General features: G+C 44.2%; 1 protein-coding gene across 1 annotated transcript in view; it reads right to left on the reverse strand.

The window, feature by feature from the left end:
* The window catches only part of dpydb (dihydropyrimidine dehydrogenase b), a 136523-nt gene that overhangs the window by 91212 nt on the left and 22387 nt on the right, over positions 1–22924 (reverse strand). The window contains exons 4-5 of the mRNA XM_055867260.1: positions 3954–4041; positions 3546–3707 (exon numbers count right to left, since the gene is read on the reverse strand). Coding sequence (XP_055723235.1) covers positions 3546–3707; positions 3954–4041 — 250 coding nt within the window. The remainder of the gene's footprint in view (positions 1–3545; positions 3708–3953; positions 4042–22924) is intronic.

A 22924-nucleotide genomic window follows, 5' to 3' on the forward strand; every position in this document is an offset into this window, starting at 1 on the left:
GTCATTGTAAATAATTATTGGTTCTTAACTGACTTGCCTGGTAAAATAAAATGCTCTTTATCTTCTCCTCTTTTCTCTCCCTCGCCCTTTTTTCACCCTTCCCCCCTCTCCCTCCTCGCTCTCTCCCCTCCCTCGCTCTCCCCCTAGCCATAGGGGAAGGGTTGAGGATAGGTTTTGGGTTGAGCCGGAATTGGGACATTCAACTGGAGTTAGAGTTTAGGCTGGGGTTAGGGTTAGAAGACCCAGAGTTACCTCTGCTGCAGAGGATACGTTTATTAGAGTTACCAGCCTCAGAAATGGCAGCCCATATAAATGTTCAAGTAACAGACACATCTCAACATCCACTGTTCAGAGGAGACCAGAAAGAAACCACTACTAAAGGAGACCAATAAGAATAAGAGACTTAATTGGGCCAAGCAACACGAGCAATGGACATTAGACTGGTGGAAATTTGTCCTTTGGTCTGGAGTCCAAAATGCAGATTTTTGGTTCCAACCGCCGTGTCTTTGTTAGACACGGTGTGGGTGAACAGATGATCGTTGCATGTGTATTTCCCACCGTATAGCATGTAGGAGGAGGTGTGATGGTGTGGGGGTGCTTTACTGGTGACACTGTCTGTGATTTATTTATAATTCAAGGCACTCTTAACCAGCATGGATACCACAGCATTCTGCAGCGATACGCCATCCCATCTGGTTTGGGATTAGTGGGACTATCATTTGTTTTTCAATAGGACAATGACCCAACACACTTTCATGCTGTGTAAGGGCTATTTTATCAAGAAGGAGAGTGATGGAGTGCCCGATCAGATGACCTGGCCTCCACAATCCCCCGACCTGAACAAAATTGAGATGTTTTGCGATGAATCGGACAGCAGAGTGAAGGAAAAGCAGCCAACAAATGCACAGCGTATGTGGGAACTCCTTCAAGACTGTTGGAAAAGCATTCCAGGTGAAGCTAGTTGAGAGAATGCCAAGAGTGTGCAAAGCTGTCATCAAGGAATAGGGGGGCTATTTGAAGAATCTCAAATATAAAATATATTTTGATTTGTTTAACGCATTTTTGGTTACTATATGATTCCATATGTGTAGTTTCATAGTTAAGATGTCTTCACTATTACAATACAATGTAGAAAATCGTGAAAGTAAAGAAAAACCTGTGAATGAGTAGGTGTTCTAAAACTTTTGACCGGTAGCGTATATTATAAAAAAAATAAGCTCTGTGTCTCCAACAGACCTCAATCGAGGAAATGCTCTTTCCTGTGTGTATTAGAGAGCTAGCCTGTGGAGCAAGTGTGTGTGTGTGTGTGTGTGTGTGTGTGTGTGTGTGTGTGTGTGTGTGTGTGTGTGTGTGTGTGTGTGTGTGTGTGTGTGTGTGTGTGTGTGTGTGTGTGTGTGTGTGTGTGTGTGTGTGTGTGTGTGTGTGTGTGTGTGTGTGTGTGTGTGAGAAAGAGAGAGAGATACAGTACATTTAAACATTCTTGCAAATGTATCAAAAATAAAAACAAAAATATCTTATTTCCATAAGTATTCAGACCCTTTGCTATGAGACTCGAAATTGAGCTCAGGTGCATCCTGTTTCCATTTATCATCCTTGAGATGTTTCTACAACTTGACTGGAGTCCACCATTGGTAAATTAAATTGATTGGACATGATTTGGAAAGGCACACACCTGTCTATATAAGGTCCCACAGTTGACAGTGTATGTCAGAGCAAAAACCAAGCCAGGAGGTTGAAGGAATTGTCCGTAGACCTCCGAGACAGGATTGTGTCGAGACACAGATCTAGGGAAGGTTACCAAAAGATTTCTACAGCATTGAAGGTTCCCAAAAACACAGTGGCCTCTATCATTATTAAATGGAGGAGGTTTGGAACCACCAAGACTCTTCCTAGAGCTAGCCGCCCAGCCAAACTGAGCATTCAGGGTGGAAGGGCCTTGGTCAGGGAGGTGACCAAGAACCCAATGGTCACTCTGATGGAGCTCCAGAGTTCCTCTGTGGAGATGGGAGAACCTTCCAAAAAAACAACCATCTCTGCAGCACTCCGCTAATCAGGCCTTTATCGTAGAATGGCCAGACAGAAGTCACTCCTCAGTAAACGGCACATGGCAGCCTGCTTAAAGTTTGCCAAAAGGAACCTAAAGCACTGACAGACCATGAGAAACAAGATTCTCTGGGCTGATGAAACCAAGATTGACCATAAAATAGCTGTGCGGCGACGCTCCCATCCAAACTGACAAAGCTTGAGAGGATCTGCAGCAAAGAAGAATGGGAGAAACTCTGCAAATACAGGTGTGCCAATATTGTAGCGTCATACCCAAGAAGACTTGAGGCTGTAATCGCTGCCAAAGGGGCTTCAACAAAGTACCGAGTAAAGGGTTTGAATACTTATGCAAATGTGATATTTCTATTTTTAAAACATTTAATATATTAGCAAAAATGTCTTAAACTGTTTTGCTTTGTCATTATGGGTTATTGTGTGTGATTGATTAGGGGGAAAAACGATTTAATACATTTTAGAATAAGGCTGTAATGTAACAAAATTTGAAAAAGTCAAAGGGTCTGAATACTTTCCGAATGCACTGTATATAACTGTATATAACTGTTCTGCACCTGAACAGGCAGTTAACCCACTATTCCTAGGCCGTCGTTGAAAATAAGAATTTATTCTTAACTGACTTGCCTAGTTAAATAAAGGTTAAAAAAAATATAAAAATATATATATATATATATAGAGAGAGGGAGAGCGAGAGAGGGAGAAGGTGAGAGAGAGTGTGTGTCTTCGTGAGTGTGTGTGCATACGTATGTGTTTGTGTGTGTCTGTGTGTGAATGCATGTGTTCCTGTGTGTCTTCTCGTGTGTGTGTGTGTGCGTAAGCGTTTGTGTGTGCAGAGGCAGGATAGGGATCTCAGAAGGGGTTATCTAATCATCAGTCTGATAAACAACCGTGACCTTTCGCATTTGGGGAGAGAGGAGCTGTCACTCTGTTGGAGACACACGCTTTACAACCCTGAGAAGGAAGGAGAAGGACTTGGGAGGGAAGGAGAGGAGAGGGGAGAGGAGAGAGGAGGTGAGCGGAGGGGGGAGGACAGGGGAGAAAGGAAGGGGAAGAGGGAAGAGGAGGAAGGCGGACAGGGAATAGAATGAAGCGGGAACAACGAAGAGAGAAAGGAAGCAGATGGGGAGAGATGAGTGTTTTTGTTCCGACTACTGCTGTGGGCTCAATGGAGAGCAGTGGAGTGGAGGGGTTGGAGGAACCGTACAGAGAGAGCTGTGGTGGCTATATCTGGACATTTGATACAAGCAGCACTTCACAAATTGTAATGTAATATTGTGGCTGAAAGTTCTTAGCCTGGGTACTAGTCTGTTTGTGCCAACAAATATTTGGCATATGACACAGAGCGGAATGTTAGCAAAAAACAGGTCTGGATTTCAGTCTACAAGGATTTTTGCCAAGAACAAAAATCTGCAAATGGCTTTTTCTAAAGGTTCAATACTGAGGTCAAAGCTCATTTTTCCAAAATATATTAGAGCAGGCTACGTTACCTCCACAGCAAACTGCTGCAGGCCCCCAATGTTGATAGGTCCTTCCTCGGAGGCGAAGAGGTTGCAGCCCCCCACACAGAGCTCCGAGGTGGGGCACACCATCCCACACGACAGCCCCAGGGGGTTGTCCGACAGAATGGCCTTGGCCGCTCCATAGTAGTTCTGATTAGAAACAAATACACACACAGGCATGTTGATATTGTAGCAACACAGTGGAGGTGAGAGAAAGGTACCGGTTGAATTGGTCAACTCTAGAGTAACTATACATACAGTTAAAAACGCATTCATACATTTTTCTTTGTGTTTAAGGTAATTCATATAAAGGAATTTGACGATATACCATGTCTATGCATTCCTAATACTGTCTGTCCATTATCATCAAGACCAAGCGAGAAAGCGCTTTCTTGCCTTGTTTGAGATGCTGGTGATGAAGGACTTGATCTCCAGGTTGGTGGGGCAGCTCTTCTGGCATGGTGCATCAGCACATTTCAGACACCTGCGGGGGTGAAAACATGATTACATTCACAATATACCAATCACCTAAAAATGACAGTAAACGATTGTTCCAAAGCATTTCAGATACCTCCTGTATAATATTTGACTACAAAGAATTTCTCTGTTATGATATGCCACAATAATAAGAACAGGCACCACTTTTTGCATCAAAGGCACATATGATACCATTGTATTACTATACTATTAAGGCCTAACTAGAGTAGCCTATGTTGTGAAGAGTAACCAATCATCCAGCAGTTCTGATTGGATGAAAGAGATGTTGTGTGTGTGTTCAGTGGTAGCCCATGTATCTGATGCTGTCTGGACCAAAAGAGTATAACATGTTGTCACCATAGCATTTGATTGATTGATGCCAGCAAGCATTAGGCCTCCCTTGATAAAACAATCGTAAAAGAATTAGCCAATCAGCATTGAGCCCCCCCCCCCCCCCCCACCCCCCGAGGGAGGCCAGTTTGGATTTGGCTTCAGACCAATCACATCACTTCCTTAGCAAAACAACATTTTCAGAAAAACTGTTTCTGGTCTGCTTGTGATGATGTCCTGTAGTTGCTAATTCGTCCCTTTCCTAAGCCATGGCTGGAGATGAGGATTTGGATGTATTTCTCTGTACGGGCCAATGCTTATGACAACGAATCTGAACTAACCATAAATGACTATGTTGTGCCACTGGCCTGAGACGATTGAAGTTCAATATGTAGCCTAGATGTAGCCTAGTAGGCTCACGTTAACTAGCTCGCTAGCTTAGCTTGTCCATGCGAGGAAGTTAGGCAAGCAAGTATTTTAGCTAGGTAGCCTATGACAACAAAAACTACAAGCGTACTGTATGACAGAGCCATAGACCGTTTTGCCAAAATGAAAGAGAGGTGGATGGCATTGGCATTCAACTAGTCTGAAAGGAGGGTAAGTCAACATTTGTTGTTTTACTTGTTTTACGCACACACACACACACACACACACACACACACACACACACACACACACACACACACACACACACACACACACACACACACACACACACACACACACACACACACACACACACACACACACACACAAATCAGTACCATGGACAGCCACATGATATTTAGAAACATTGATTGGACTAAATTGTTTCGGCATCTTGACGTTTGTTTTCAGTGTATTAAACTAAGCCTATACACTGAGTGTAAAAAAAATTAAGAACACATGCTCTTTCCATGACATAGACTGACCAGGTGAATCTATTTTTAAATCCAGTGTAGATGAAGGGGAGGGGACAGGTTAAAGAAGGATTTTTAAGCCTTGAGACAATTGAGACATGGATTGTGTATGTGTGCCATTCAGAGGGTGAATGGGCAAGACAGAATATTTAAGTGTCTTTGAACAGGGTATGGTAGTAGGTTCCAGGCGCACCAGTTTGTGTCAAGAACTGCAACACTGCTGGGTTTTTCACACTCAACAGTTTCCTGTGTGTATCAAGAATGGTCCACCAGCCAAAGGACATCCAGCCAACTCAATGGATTGAGGCTGTTCTGAGGGCAACTCAGTATTAGGAAGGTGTCCTTAATATTTTGTACACTCAATGAAATAGCCTTGTTGATTTGATGATGTTTAAACGTTTAAATTGAAATGGTACTGAAATAGCGGAGGCAGTGCTCCTGAAGTCTTTGTGCTGACATGCGGTAACTCTGGTTCTAAATCAATAGCTGTTTAGTAAGCTGTCAAAAAACATTAACTTGCTTTATCCATACTGTAATTGATATAATGGTTTGTTACATGCAATATTTGCTTTGTGGACTTCACTGGACAGATGCTGCTCTCCGGTTTTGTGATGAAATAAACATATGTGTAATTGAATTTATTCCTCCACTGTGTGACTGTCATCTTTTTGTTGTCACGGCCTTATTGTATGTCACGTGGCATATGAACGAATGGGTTATAGAGCAAGCAACGCAATTATCACAACATAGGTATTTTTTACTGGCTTGGCTTGGCTTCCTCAGTGCTTTTACCCACACACCGCTACTGGATGCAACTCTAATAATTATTTGAAAAAAAGTTGCATGAAAGGCATGTGCTCTGCTCTGTTTCTTGCACAGGCTGCACACACTTCATCAGTCTCTCATTCACAATTTGACAAGACTTTTTTAATATTCTCACCCATCAGACTATTCTCAATTTAATCTGGTCTTTACATACAGCCTACTAATATATGTGTGGAATTATTTGTGACTCAGAGTGGCCCACCACAACAACAAAAAACGAACTCGAAGTGAATGGAGAAAGCGCTTCCCGTGGTTACGTATTTAATATACCAGGTAGGCTACACCAGTTGTAAAGTGTATTAATGTGCTTGATTTGAAGAATTTAGCAATAGATAGGCTATAGCAGCACGAGAAAGCTGGTATCCTCCTTTAAATAGTGGCCAGTCAAAACTCTGTTTTTACACACGATTGCGCAATGACTGGCCTTATAAGAACACATGTGTAGGCTCCGTAGGCTACGGGCTCTCCAACCTTGTTCAAGGGTGTCCTAGGCATATATGCAACACTTACAGTTACCTAGCCACTACATGATGCATGGTGCATGTTGCATGGTGCATGATGCATGGTGCATGATGAAAAAAAGGAATGCACTGTTTCTTGCCTTAGTCTGCACACGCTGGGCATCATTCACAAGTGATAATATTCTCACCCATCAGACTATCCTTAATGTAATCTTGTCTTTACATATACTAACTAATATATATATATATGTGTGAAATTAGTTTTGATTTAGAATGGGCCATTGTCATGTACCATGGACAGGGGAAAAATACATCCGTATGCACTTGGACAGCAAATAGAGGACCCTTTACCTGCGGTTCATTTTCGTTCAAGCCAGGTTGGCTACTCCGGTTGTAAAGAGAAGCAATGTGCTGAGTATTAGGAAAGTTGAGAAATATATAGTGTAGGCCTAGTTAATTAAAAGCTGATGGGACCCTCCTCTTTTTAATAGAGGCCATCACAATTTTCTTACACAATTGCATAGCCTATAGAAATGTTACACAATTCATGCATCAACCAGCCATGAAGAGCTGGCTCTCTCTGCACAACAGGTGATCCTATTCCGCTCATAGTTTGAATGCCAGGGCTCTCATCAAGTGTTTGATTAGATTTTCTATTGCATTTGCCTTGATGTCAGAGTGATTAGAGGGACAATAGAGAGCTGAGTACCAGGCCATTGGTGATTGGCCGTTAGGAAGTTTGGTAGGCTACTAATGATCATCAGCGGCATCAGAGCACAGTTTTGGAGAAGCCTAGCTACCGTGACTCAACGGCCAACGTGGAATTTGACTGCGGTCATGATTCATGACTGCCGGTGTGGCGGTAATACGTCATCGTAACAGCCTTAGGCCCTTTGTCTCCATGGAGACAGTGGGGTCCAAAAACAAATGACTCCGTAATGGTGGTGGAGACGCCATATTGGTAGACAACAACACGCCGTCGCTAAATTATACATGGGTTAATTTGGCTGGGCCTGATTAAATATTCATGAAGTAACAAAATGGATGCAGCGCTGCCAGTCCTGTCAAACGACAAGACCTCAGAGAGATAGAAAGAGGAAAAGAGAAAGAAAGAAAGCAGGAGGCGGGACTGAGCATGTGTCCTGCCTATGTGAAGCTTGTTTTGTGTTTCCCCTACTAAACTAGTCAAAGGAAACAGCCTTTAAAAATTGACAGGCTTTGGTGAGGATACATTTGTGTTTTTTTGTTTGTTTAATTAATTGCCGTTTTTCTTTACTTTTACCTCATCAAATAAAGATGCATCATTTCGAAGTTAACACGGGAAAACTTGCAAATGAAATATCCTCTCTATCCCTTTCTTTCTTTCACTCTACTTTTCACTCTCTCCCTTTATCTTCCACTCCCCCCCCCCTCTCTCTCTTTCTATTTGCATGGAAGCATTGAAACATTAAAACGACAGACGACACAGCCACAGCAGTCACTTCAGCTTTCCTGACCAGCGGCTCTCCAAAATGTCAAGTGAAAATAACTCACAGGCAATCCTATTTGATCAGGAGCTGTAAATGGTCTGTGGCAGTGCGTGCCAGGATCCTGAGTACCAATAACAAAGGGTCTTTCTCTGAGCCACTCTGAGTAGAACACCTGTGTTTTTCAGGTCATGATTAAAGGCAGGCACAACACACAGACTTCCAAATGCATTCTTAATCACATTAAATACGAGAGAGAAAATGTGTACCCACAAAGGATGTAGTTCGATGGCTTATCTAGAATCAATCCTTTGTAGTGAACCTGTTGCGAGTGCTCAATAAACATGTAGAAGTGGGACTGAAATTCACTAATATGACTTTGTAATCACGGGCTTGGTTCAAAGTCGATAGATTTACACAGATGTCACAACTCCCTCAATGTAAACTCCTTATGTTGAACTTCAAAGGACGAGTTCACTGAGTGGTTAAGGTGATGGACTACTAATCCATTGTGATCCGCACACGGGTGTCCGACTCCCATTCCTGTCACACAACATTTGTTCTTTAGGGGCGGCAGGTAGCCTTGAGGTTAAAGTGTAGGACCAGTAACTGAAAGGTTGCTGGTTTGAATACTGGAGCCGACAAGGTGATTTAATAATTTTTTTGTTGCTGTGCCCTTGAGCAAGACACTTGCACCAGGGGCGCTGTACAATGGCGACCCTGGCTGTGACCCCACTCCCTGATGGTGTCTCAGGGGTAGTTTCCATTACAGGACAAATATAAGCACCCCTCAAATTAATATTAAATGAAATCACCCTCAACTCAGACAAACACCAACTTTTCAACTTTCTGAACTATAATAGCTTACTCTCATAGGGATTGGAGCCCACACAACACTATCGCAAACAACCTTGAGCAAAAACATAAACAAATGCTATCCCAAACTAACCCGGGAGAAAACAAAGACGAAGACAGCGTCATAAAACGACAGAGAAGCGTCCGCCCTTAAGGCTGTACTATATCTCAGCACACCAAGGCAATAATACTACAGCCTTTATTACAGAGTGGTAACTATAGCTAAGCCCCCACAGCTTCTCACACACACACACACACACACACACACACACACACACACACACACACACACACACACACACACACACACACACACACACACACACACACACACACACACACACACACACACACACACACACACACAAAATAGGTGAGCCCCCTCCCCAGCTTCTCCCTGTGTCTGTGTCAGGACGTCTGATGGATGTCTTCTCACCGCTGCCTCCAGTCTCTTGCATTATTAACCGACCAACCGGGGAATCTCCTCAAACATCACCACTCAAGGGTACCAGCCTTATCTATCCAATCAGAGACAGAGATACAACAGCCTCAGTCACAGTCATAGGAATAGTCCCAGATCTGGATGACACAGAGCTCTGGATGACACAAAGCCTATAAAATATTCACCTGATATTGGTCTAATATTCTGAGGGGCCCTACCAGAATTGTATATTACAATTGCTTAAAAACTCAGTACAGAGGGGGGACACCCAAGGACACCTATTTCCATGCCGCACACCTAACTTCCAACGCTTCCCATGGCATCTCTAAACAACTATTCTCTTTCCTGTGAACACAACAATCAAACAATTCTAGGCTCGTCCTCTCCTTGTTCTCTTTGATTCAGCAACCTGTTCTATTATTTATGGTGGCTTTGTTTTCAGGTCTTAAGATGTGTGGCAAATGAGCCACAGAGGGAGGTCAACTGGCTCCTGACCCACCATTACACATTCAACTCAGGCTCCTGCATTAGACTCCAACACCTTGTTAGGTTGCCATTGCGGCGCCATCTCCAACTGTTGTCCTCCACTGTCTCTCTCTCTCTCTGTGTGTGTGTGTGTGTGTGTGTGTGTGTGTGTGTGTGTGTGTGTGTGTGTGTGTGTGTGTGTGTGTGTGTGTGTGTGTGTGTGTGTGTGTGTGTGTGTGTGTGTGTGTGTGTGTGTGTGTGTGTGTGTGTGTGTGTGGTACTTTATACCCTCAAAGTACATTAACATGTAGCACATTATGCTATCTGGCTATCTGATACTATTTCGGTTTAGCCCTGGGGATTTGATGGAAGAGAGAGATAGAGATTATGGCATGTTTAAGGGATGTCAACGTAGCTGTCAGAGCTGTCAAGATGCAGTAGACTGGAGGTCCATAGAGGAAGAAGGTCTACCAGCTGCACACAACGCCCACTAAGCCTGGCCCTGCCATAGGAGACACACACCGTCGATTCTAATGCTAGGACCAACCCCACACAACTGCTACCCACAAGGGAGAGCTGGGGTGTGTGGGGAGGCGGGTGGTTGGGGGGGTCTGTGTGTTGGGGGTGTATGAGGTGTGTGTCTGTGTGTATGTGTGTGTGTTCGCGTACAGCAGTGCCTTAAAGCTGATTTAAAAGGCAGCTATCCTTTATTGTTCAGCTTTAAATATTCTGTAGGCTGTATGAGGAACATCACAAACCATACTCATAGTTTTTAGGCCACATAATGAGACATTACAAGAATACTGATTGAAAAACAAACGTATATCGCTACATTTTCTCACTTACATTCCTTGAAAGCCATTGAAATGAGTAGGGCATACCCTCTTTCCACAAAATGATCATTCCACAATAAACAAATACACCATTACAGACTAGTACTTGGACATTAATGACTTTAAAGTGCTACACAACCTCTTAGAGGACTGAAGACCCTGGGGAAACCCCTCACTCCTTCAAATGGGACAGGGGACACATTATAAAAGGCATCGTCGCCAATCGTCATAATGAGAGCCCTGGGGAGCACGCATGGAGGGACGAGACCGTCCACTCCAAAACCAGGCGCTGTCATCATAATTACACAAACTGCCTTACGACGTGACCAATTAAGACTGGCTTCAGTATAAAATAAACCCTCCTCTCTCTCTCTCTCTCTCTCTCTCTCTCTCTCTCTCTCTCTCTCTCTCTCTCTCTCTCTCTCTCTCTCTCTCTCTCTCTCTCTCTCTCTCTCTCTCTCTCTCTCTCTCTCTCTCTCTCTCTCTCTCTCTCTCTCTCTCTCTCTCTCTCTCTCTCTCTCTCTCTCTCTCTCTCTCTCTCTCTCTCTCTCCGTCCTCCTGTCTATATCTACTCGTGCTGCGTACTAGGGAAGGGGGAAAGTCAGTGGAAAGGGACACTTTTTCTTCTCTTGTCATAATGAATCCACCTTCCTGGTGTGATGCCGAGGAGAAGAGAGGTGGGGGACTTCAGTCGCAGCAGTAATGGAGTCTTTGAGGAAGACGAGGTGTTGCTCTTCCTAATTAGTGACAACGTAATGTCTCAGGGACTAATGATGGCACCTTACTTCAATCACCAGGGATATCAATGCCTTTCAGTGTCTCTGTGTTGAAAGCCTTTTTGTCTGGTCACAACTCACAAGTCTCTGATGGGTCCTTAGCAGCTTCAAATGCTCACCGTCGATTTTTATAAAGGGAAAAAAGATGTTCAAAACCTGAGCCAAATGGCAATCCCTCTGCAAAAATACAGCAAATGCTGAAAATAGACTACACGTCAGTGCACATAAGACACACATATGATCTTGTTCAACATACACCGAAAACATCCAAATACATCATCTACACAGATAAAAGCAACAACGCGATGTCAGAACAAGTTGACATTGAGTTTAAAGAAAATCAATTTACCAGATTTTGCCAAGATTTACTTTTGTACAAAATCTAGACGTTAATATTCTTGTAATGCTTTTTTGTATAATAAAAAACATTCCGTCTCAATTTGAGCGCATTCTGAATTTGCGGTTAATCGGGATTAATCACAGTAAATTCGAATTGTTCGACAGCCCTAGTATGTAAGGAAGGACAGACTCTTTTTCCAGTTTCTGTTCTGTTTCCATACTGTTCTTTATTAAATAACCCATGTAAAATCCACCTCACCTTTAATTGCACAACCCTGTTGCAGGCAGTGGCGGCTGCTGTTGGTTGAGTACCGGTGCTAGGAGAGGAGGGGTGGTGGTTGGAGTTTATCAACAAAATAGCATGACAGAAATATGATGGCAAGTTTTCAAACTACCAATAGTTTCTTCGTGAAGATATATAAAGCAATATGTACATTTGAACAACAACATAAATGCATCTATTTCATGTTTGCTTGTCCAAAACCCAAATGACCACTGCTGCACATGCTGCTACTGAATAGATTATAGTATTTAGAACAAGCAGCCAGCCCACCAACAAATTAGTGCACCAGAAGCAGCGAAAATACGATATCTAACTTAGGGTATAGATAATGTAATGCCACAAAGCATGTGTCACGCCCTGACCTTAGAGAGCCTTTTTATGTCTCTATTTGGTTTGGTCAGGGTGTGATTTGGGGTGGGCAGTCTATCTTTGTTTACTATGATTTTGTGTTTCTATGTTTTGGCCGGGTAGGGTTCTCAATCAGGGACAGCTGTCTATCGTTGTCTCTGATTGGGAACCATACTTAGGTTGCCCTTTTTCCTTCCTTTCATTGTGGGTAGTAACTTTGTTTGTGGCACTAATGCCCTGTAAGCTTCACGGTTTTTCATTTGTTGTTTTGTCGGCGACATTTTGAAATAAAAAGCAAAATGTACCCTCACCACGCTGCACCTTGGTCTTCTTCCAGCAACGGCCGTGACGGCATGATGCACTAGTTACATAACTTTCATTCTCAAATAACTTAGTTAGTCAATAAAGTTAGTTAATAAAAAAAATCATATATACTGTGCCTTCTGAAAGTATTCAGACCACTTGACTTTTTACACATTTTGTTACGTTACAGCATTATTATAAAATTGATTACATTTAAAAAAAATCCTCAGCAATCTACACACAATACCCCATAATGCCAAAGCAAAAACAGTTTGTTAGAAATGTATGCACATTTATAAAAAATAGAAAACATTAGACCCTTTGCTATGAGACTCGAAGTTGAGCTAAGGTGCAGCCTATATCCATTGATCTGTAACGTCTGCTTCCAACTCACACTCTCAAACACGTAGATCCCTTGAAAGCAGCTCACTTTCCAGCCCACTTTCCAGCTCACACTCTCAAACACAAATCCCCTGAATGCAGGTCACTCTCCAGATCCAAATCGTCTGAATTATGATCACCTGTTCACACACCTGTATGTCATTATCACACACTATTTAGTTCAGTTCTTTGCACCCCATCATTGTGAGGTATTGTTTGTTTTGTGACACACTTCTATTCGGAACGCTTTTTTCCCCGTAATTTCATCCTCCCATTTATGAGAGTTTTTGCCTGCCTCACTAACGACGCCTTTTTTAGCTGTACAGGCAGGGAATCGGATTTCCTGTTATCAACCTATTGCTTGATCTCCTGGACAACGTTACTAGCCTTTTCCCTGCCTGTACTGTTGCCTTTTTGGACCCCCTGTGTATGACCTTCTGCCTGCCCCTGGACCCAGCTACCTGTCTCCTCCTGTGGTCCTTTACCAATAAACACCTGCTGTGCCCTGCGCTTGAAACCAGCTCTCTGTCTCCCATCGTGTTCATTACAGAATACCTCACCAAAAACGACAGATGGACTCAGCGGAGCTGCAGCTACGTCTAGCCCGACAGGAGGGACGAATCGATGAACTGCGACCTCCTTCACCAGTCCATTCCTGCTTCACCGATATCAGGTGCCACAGCCTCCTCTCGTTCATCTCCCCCCATATCCATGCCTAATAAATACGATGGCTCCCCAGGGAAATGTCAAGGATTTCTCATGCAATGTAACCTGTACATAGACCATTACCCTGATGACTTCAGCACTGACAAAGACAGGGTGGACTTCGTCATCTCCCTACTCACAGGCAAAGCTATGGATTGGATCACAGCCCTGTGGGCCTCTCAAAGTTCTGATCTGTCATCTGAATCACATTTCCACGCCCTCTTCAAGGAGGTGTTCGACCATTCAGTTTCAGGTCGTCACACCGGGGACCTGTTATGTGAGCTGCAACAAGGCCGTCGCTCCACCACTGAGTATGCCCTTGAGTTCCGTACCATGGCTTCCGGCAGAGGATGGAGTGAACCAGCGCTCCTTACAGTCTACCGGAGGGGTCTTAATCGGGAGTTACAATTCGAACTGGCCTGCAGAGGTGATTTAACGGACCCAAACCAATACTCCCGGATGTCCATATCCATTGGCAACCTACTGGTGGACCGCCGACCAATACAGTTGCCCATGGCCTGTGAGTCTTCCACTCCCTTCTCTCGTCCACCATAGTCTAATAGCCCCGAATCCATGCAACTTGGCCGCGCCCCTCTCACACCTGCCGATAGACATCGGAGGTTACGTGAAAACCTGTGCCTCTATTGTGGAGAGAGTAACCACCTACTCAATAGCTGTCCGGTTTGCTCCCCACAAAGGGGTGATCACAGCCTCTCCACTTCCGTCAGGGTAAGCACCTCTACATTTTTGAATATTACCAAAAGGCAGTTTGGTATCCCTGCTCTTCTTTCTGCTAATGGGACCACTCAGGTTGTGGAGGGACTAGTGGACTCTGGGGCCGCAGGTAATTTCAATGACGAACAATTGGCACACCAGTTAAGAGTCAAACTAATCCCTGTTAATCCTCCCATTAGGATTAATGTGCTGGACGAACAACCTCTCGGAACTGGTCTTGTGACTCGCATGACCGAAAGTATCACCCTTCAGATTGGCCTCCTTCACTCTGAGGTCATTCAGTTAATGGTGTTGTCTTCGCCTAAAGAACCCCTCATCCTCGATCACCCCTGGCTAGGCCTTCACAACCCTGCCATCTCCTGGCAGCAGGGAAACTGCTGTCATGGTCTCCCGCCTGTTTTAAGAACTGCTTCAATCTACCCTGTCGAGCCACCTCTATAGAATAATCGGAGTCTGCCATTCCAACCCACATCCCACCTGTATATGCCCAGTTCCAGACTGTCTTCAGCAAGAAAAAGGCATCCATTCAGCACCCTCATTGCCCGGAGGACTGCACGATCGACCTCCTTCCTGGGGCATTACCCCTAAGGGTCGGATCTACCCCTTGTCCATCCCAGAGAATGAGGCTATGGACACCTATATAGAAGAGGCCCTCAACATGGGATTCATCCGTCCATCCATGTCGCCGGCTGCATCCAGTTTATTTCTTGTGAAAAAAAGGATGGTAGTCTCCGTCCCTGCATAGATTACCGACCCCTCAATGACCTTACCATCAAGAATCGCTTCCCTCTTCCTTTGATTCTGGCCTCACTAGAACATGTTGGACAGTTTACCATCTACTCTAAACTGGACCTACGTAGTGCATACAACCTGGTCCGTATCTGAAGTGGGGATGAGTGGAAGACGGTGTTCATCACCACTAGGGGCCACTACGAATACCTGGTTATGCCCTACGGTCTCACCAGTGCTCCCGCAGTCTTCCAGTCCTTCATGAATGAAGTTTTCCAGGACATGATCAACCAGTTCCTCATCGTGTACATTGACGAAATCTTGATCTACTCTCACTCCATTGCAGAACACGTGCTGCATGTGCAACAGGTCCTCCAACGGCTACAGGACCACCATCTTTATGTCAAGGCTTAGAAGACCGCCTTTCACATTACTACTGTAACCTTCCTAGGTTTCGTGTTGACACCAGGAGGGGTCAACATGGACGAAGGCAAAGTCACGGCTGTGCTTAACTGGCCCAAACCTACCACCGTAAAGGAATTACATTGTTTCCTAGGATTTTCCAACTACTACCGTCGGTTCATCCAAATCTGCAGCAGCAGCACAACCTCTCCCCTCTCAGCTCTCACCAGTCAATAAACCCATACCCTCCATTGGACCGACACCACCCTTACTGCATTTCAGACCTTGAAATACCTCTTCACTTCTTCCCCCATCTTTAGGCAGCCAGATCCTACCCTTCCTTTTGTTCTGGAGGTTGATGCATCCGAGGTCGGCGTAGTAGCGGTTCTCTCTCAGCGGGTACGGACACCTCCCAAATTACACCCATGTGGCTTCTTTTTCAAGAAATTGTCAGAATAGTCTCAGAAGACCTATGATGTTGGGAACTGAGAGCTCCTCGCCATTAAGCTGGCTATCGATGAGTGGCGCCACTGGTTAGAGGGAGCTCATCACCCATTCCTTGTCCTTACCGACCACCGCAATTTGGAGTACTTAAGAAGTGCTAAGAGGCTCAACCCCAGACATGCTCGCTGGGCACTCTTCTTCACCCGCTTCAACTTCACCGTCACCTATCTGCTTGGCAAGAAACATGTGAAGGCTGATTCCTTATCCTGTCTATTTGACTCCCCTTTCTCTATTCCAGCTCCCGAGCCCATCCTGCCTCCGTCTTGTGTTGTGGGACCCATACAGAGGGAAATCCAAACAGCCGTCCAAGAGGACCTACTCCACAACCCAGCACCTCCCGACACCCCTGCAGGCAAGACCTATGTTCCGGCCTCCATCAGACCCCAACTAATGCAGCGGTGCAATACCTCGCTGAGTTCTGGCCATCCCGAGATCACCCGAACCACGGAGATACTGACATGCAAGTTCTGGTGGTCATCCTGAACAGCAGACGTCCGAGATTACATATCTTTCCTATCCCGTCTGTGCATGGGCGAAGAGCCCTCGCCAACTATCTACCGGTAAGCTCGAGCCGTTACCTACACCACACAGACCATGGTCCCACATCGCCATGGATTTCCTCACTGGTCTGCCAGACTTTGGGCTTCACTACTATTTTAGCTGTAGTGGACCGGTTGTCCGAGATGTGCCGACTCATCCCCCTACTTTAACTGTATAGGCAGGGAATTGGATTTCCTGTTATCAACCTATTGATCTCCCGGAAAACGTTACTAGCCTTTACCCTGCCTGTACTGTTGCCTTTTTGGACCCCCTGTGTATGACCTTCTGCCTGCCCCTGGACCCAACTACCTGCCTCCTCCTGTGGTCCTTTACCAATAAACACCTGCTGTGCCTTGCGCTTGAAACCAGCTCTCTGTCTCCCATCGTGTTCATTACATGATCGTCCTTGAGATGTTTCTGCAGTTTTATTGGAGTCCCCCTGTGGTAAATTAAATTCATTGGACATGATTTGGAAAGGCACACAACTGTATATAAAAGGTCCCACAGTTGGCAATGCATGTCAGATCAAAAACCATGTCATGAGGTTGAAGGAATTGTCCGTAGAGCTCCAAGACAGGATTTTGTCGAGACACAGATCTGGGAAAGGTTACAGAAAACATTCTGCAGCATTGAAGGTCCCCAAGAACACAGTGGCCATCCATCCTCCATAAATGGAAGAAGTTTGGAACCACCAAGACTCTTCCTAGAGCTGGCCCCTGGCCAAACTGATCAATCGGGGGGCGGGGGGAGCCTTGGTCAGGTGTGTGACCAAGAACCCGATGGTCACTCTGACAGAGCTCTACAGTTCCTCTGTGGAGATGGGAGAGCCTTCCAGAAGGACAACCATCTCTGCAGCACTCCACCAATCCGGCCTTTATGGTGGAGTGGCCAGACGGAAGTCACTCCTTAGTAAAAGGCACATGACAGCCCACTTGGAGTTTTCCAAAAGGCACCTAAAGACTCTCAGACCTTTGGCCTGAATTCCAAGCGTCACGTCTGGAGGAAACCTGGCACCATCCTTACGATGAAGCATGGTGGTGGCAGCATCATGCTGTGGGGATATTTTCAGCGGCAAGGACTGGGAGACTAGTCAGGATCGAAGTACAGAGAGATCCTTGATGAAAACCTGCTCCAGAGTGCTCAGAACCTCAGACTGGGGTAAAGGTACACCTTCCAACAGGACAACGACCCTAAGCACACAGCGAAGACAACGCAGGAGTGGCTTTGGGACAAGTCTCTGAATGTACTTGAGTGGCCCAGCCAGAGCTCGGACTTGAACATTATTGAATATCTCTTGAGAGACCTGAAAATAGCTGTGCAGCGACGATACAAATCCAGTCTGACGGAGTTTGAGAGGATCTGCCGAGAGGAATGGGAGAAATTCCCCAAATACAGGTGTACCAAGCTTGTAGCATCTTCATTTTTTATAATTTGAAGAAAATTCTAAAACCTTTTTTTACTTAATCATTATGGGGTATTGTGTGAAGATAGATGAGGAAAAATGTGTCCATTTTAGAATAAGGCTGTAACGTAACAAAATGTGGAAAAAGTCAAGGGGTCTGAATACTTTCCAAAGGCACTGTATAAACTACAGACCAAAAGTATGTGGACACCTGCTCGTCGAACATCTCATTCCAAAATCATGGGCATTAATATGTAGTTGGTCCCCCCCTTTACTGATTTTGGGCAATTAGGCCTGGCTCGCAGTCGGCGTTTCAATTCTTCCCAAAGGTGTTCGATGGGGTTGAGGTCAGGGATCTGTGCAGTCAAGTTCTTCCACACAGATTTTGACAAAGCTTTTCTATATGCACTTCACTTTGTGCACAGGGGCATTGTCTTGCTGAAACAGGAAAGGGCCTTTCCCAAACTGTTGCCACAAAGTTTTAAGCACAGAATCATCTAGAATGTCATTGTATGCTGTAGAGTTCATATTTCCTTTCTGGAACTAAGGGGCCTAGCCCGAACCATGAAAAACAGCCCCAGACCATTTTTCCTTCTCCACCAAACATTACAGTTCGCACTATGCACTGGGGGAGGTAGCTCCTGGAAGCCGCCATTCCCAGAATTGTCCTGTTGGACTGTTAGATGGTGAAGCGTGATTCATCATTCCAGAAAACGTGTTTCCAATGCTCCTGAGTCCAATGGTGGTGAGCTTTACACCACTCCAGCTGACGCTTGGCTTGCTGATGGTGATCTTGGGCATGTGTGCACCTGCTCAGCCATGGAAACCCATTTCATGAAGCTCCCGACTAACAGTTCTTGTGCTGACGTTGCTTCCAGAGGCAGTTTGGAACTTTGTAGTAAGTGTTGCAACTGAGGATAGACGATTTTTAAGCGCTACGAGCTTCAGCACTAGGTGGTCCCGTTCTGTGAGCTTGTGTGGCCTACCACTTCATGGCTGAGCCGTTGTTGCTCCTAGACGTTTGCACTTCAAAATAACAGCACTTACAGTTGACCGGGGCAGCTCTAGCAGGACAGAAATTTGACAAACTGACTTGAAACGTTGAAAGTCACTGAGCTCTTAAGTAAGGCCATTCTACTGCCAATTTTTGTCTCATGAGATTGTATGGCCGTGTGCTCAATTTTATACATCTGTCAGCAACGGGTGTGGCTGAAATAGCTGAATCCACTAATTTAAAGGGGTATCCACATACTTTTGTATATACAGTTAAAAGTTTGGACACACCTACTCATTCAAGGGTTTTTCTTTATTTTTACTATTTTCTACATTGTAGAATAATAGTGAAGACATCAACACTATGAAATAACACATATGGAATCATGTAGCAACCAAAAATGTGTTAAACAAATAAATATATTTTATATTTGAGATTCTAGACTGGCCAGCTCTAGGAAGGGTCTTGGTGGTTCCAAACTTGTTCCATTTAAGAATGATGGAGGCCACGTTATTCTTGGGGACCTTCAATGTTGCAGAAAGCTTTTGTAACCTTCCCCAGATCTGCGCCTCGACATAATCCTGTCTCTGAGCTCTACGGACAATTTCTTTAACTTCCTGGTTTGGTTTTTGATCTGACATGCATTGTCAACTGTGGGACCTTATATACTGTAGACAGGTGTGTGCCTTTCCAAATCACGTCCAATCAATAAAATTTACCACAGGTGGACTCCAATCAAGGTGTAGAAACATCTCAAGGATGATCAATGGAAACAGGATGCACCTGAGCAACATTTTGTGTATCATAGCAAAAGGTCTAAATACTTATGTAAATAAGGTATTTCTGTTTTAAAAAATCAGTTTTCGCTTCATCATCATGGGGTATTGTGTGTACATTGATGAAGAGAAATTCATTTTTAATTCATTATAGAATAAGGCTGTAATGTAACAAAATGTTGAATAAGGGGTCTGAATGCTCCCATGACTGTTATAATTAGTGACATAAAATTGAATTACAATTAGCTTTTTACTTTAGCTCCATTTGTACATGATAGAGAAGATCTAGGCTCACGTGTGAAAGTAAACCGTCTGGCGCGAGAGACTCATTGGGAGGGAGACTAGAGCAGACCCAGACGTTCTGACTGAGTGCATATTTGAGCGCCTCAGGACGGTCCACTTACTTTCTGCTGTTAAATTTCTGCTGTGGAATCCTGCGATTTCATTGGGGTAGTTCCCCCTCATAGCAGCCAAAACAATCCAAGCAATGTTTGTACGGCTGTGCACCCTGCTGCTGTTGCTAGCAGAGTCACTAAGTGGTAGAGTAGTAAGTAACTGAACAGCTTGTTTTGAACAATACACTTTTTAAACAGAAATATGTGCACATTTACCATACTTATGTGCATTTAAAACATACTCTATTAATTATGTAATACTGTACATCAAGAGTTGGAACCATTTCAGGGAACAGAATCAAAAAACGGAAAATAACAAAATGATTTGTGGAACAGAACCCGAACTGAAAGTGATCTATACTGTTCCGGAACAGAACTGTTATTTTAAAAGCATGGGAACCAGTTAATAACGCTATTTTACATTCCACGCATTCTTTTCCAGTCCCACAAAAATCGCAACAATGCATCAGTGCAAAGCCCTCACTCTGTCATTCAGAAACGTATACCAGCATCTGCTTGTCAGCCCAAAATTTTGTGCCTGTGGGTGTGTGTGTGTGTGTAAGCTACCTCCCCCTCCCCTCTGAAGCATAGGTTACTGTAGCCGCCTGACAACGTTACAAGCGTAATTCAGAAATTAGGGAGATGTTTAATTAGAGAAGAATGGATTTACTTTTTCAATGCTAATTAAGGATACTATAGTTATCATGTTTCACATTGGATTTCTTAACTACGATACAAAAAGGTAAGACGTGTTTTGAATTTTAGTGCTGCTCTGCACACAAAAGCTTGTTAGTTAGCTAGCTAACGTTTGCTCTTGTCCAATGGTAAACCAACTCGGAAGCTCAAAGATTCTCAAAGTTCCTCAATAGAGGCTGCTCCTCCATAGGTATAATTCTGTGGGCCTAATTCAGACAATGCATGTCATAACATGATGCCCGGCGCTTCAAAGCAAGCTTCCCTCAAAATGTTATTTGCATCTCACGCCCTACACTGTGACTGACAGCATAGTGTGTGTGTTTGTCTTTCATTATGATTAAACCATGCTGTTATTGCAAAATACAATTTGCTCTTAATGACTTCTCTATACACATTAAATCGCTTACCCGCTACAGAGCAAGCTGCTCTATCAGCACTGATTGGTGTGGTAAATTAATGTTGAGCTAAATTGTAAAAATACACTACCGGTCAAAGGTTTTAGAACATCTACTCATTGCAGTCGCAATAAACCATCAAGCGCTAGGATGAAACTGGCTCTCATGAGGACCGCCACAGGAATGGAAGACCCAGAGTTACCTCTGCTGCAGAGGATAAGTTCATTAGAGTTACCAGCCTCAGGTGGACATGTGTCCTTTGGTCTGGAGTCCAAATTTGACATTTTTGGTTCCAACCGCCGTGTCTTTGTGAGACGCGGTGTTGGTGAACGGATGTGTATTTCCCACTGTAAAGCATGGAGGAGGAAGGTTATGGTGTGGGGGTGCTTTGCTGGTGACACTGTCAGTGATTTGGCTACTTTGAAGAATATAAAATATATTATGATTTGTTTAACACTTTTTTGGCTATGATTCCATATGTATTATTTCATAGTTTTAATGTCTTCACTGTTATTCTACAATGTAGTAAATAGTAAAAATAAAGAAAAACCCGTGAATGAGTAGGTGTTCTAAAATGTTTGACCGGTAGTGTATATATACACTTCAGAGGTTTAAAAAGGAACAGAAAGGGACGATATAAACCGGTACTGTTCTTGGTTCGAACCGGTTCATAACTTTATTTTGCAGTGGAATGGAACAAAAAAAGAATGGTTCTGTTCAGAACAAAACTATTGGGGAAAAAATGATGTTTCAACCCCTGCTGTATACATCACTTCCTGGATCCTGGATGACTCAACATAAGTAATGAGAACAGGATGTCAGCAAGCTGCAGCAGTCCGTGGCCACTGACAACACACCCCACCAGCCCTACGACCCACCCACCCTCACACTCAACCCCTCATCTCCTACCCTAGGAGGAACACACACACACACACACACACACACACACACACACACACACACACACACACACACACACACACACACACACACACACACACACACACACACACCCACACACACCCTCCTTACCCTAGGAGGAACACCCCCCTCCCTCTCCCTCTCCGACTCTCCAGCCCTTCCTTTGCCATCTACTGTGATTGTGGTGAGATAAAGGCATGGGCTGGACTTTGATGTCAGACATTATTAGCTGTCAGGGAACCTGCATCTTTCATTAGTATTGCAGGGCCCTCGCCCGCTCACACAGGTAGGGAGTAGTGGGGTAAGTTAAGCCATGTTTTACATTCAGTATCACTCCGTCAAGGCAAATAAAGTATTCTTTCTAATAAAGATACCTAGATTTATTTTTTAGGATGTTGTCTATACCATAGCTTAGAACATGGAAAACATAATGGACAAGGTAAGTTGAGCCGTAACAACCCAACTGACCTTACAACGATGCTGGCTGTGTTGACTCAGCAAACAGAGAGAGGCATAGACCAACAGAATAAAGTTCACTTTCACTGTTTCAAAATAGTTCCGGAAGGTATTGATCAAACACTCTGTTAAAAGAACTAGTGTCATCTTGTTTCAAACCTGTGAATCGTATTGGCTGCTCAAGCAGAACTCATAAAAACTTAACCATATACTGTACAGTACTTTATTCTAGTA

Source organism: Salvelinus fontinalis, chromosome 17 (genome assembly GCF_029448725.1).
Source record: "Salvelinus fontinalis isolate EN_2023a chromosome 17, ASM2944872v1, whole genome shotgun sequence".
In the NCBI taxonomy this organism is placed as follows: Eukaryota; Metazoa; Chordata; class Actinopteri; order Salmoniformes; family Salmonidae; genus Salvelinus; species Salvelinus fontinalis.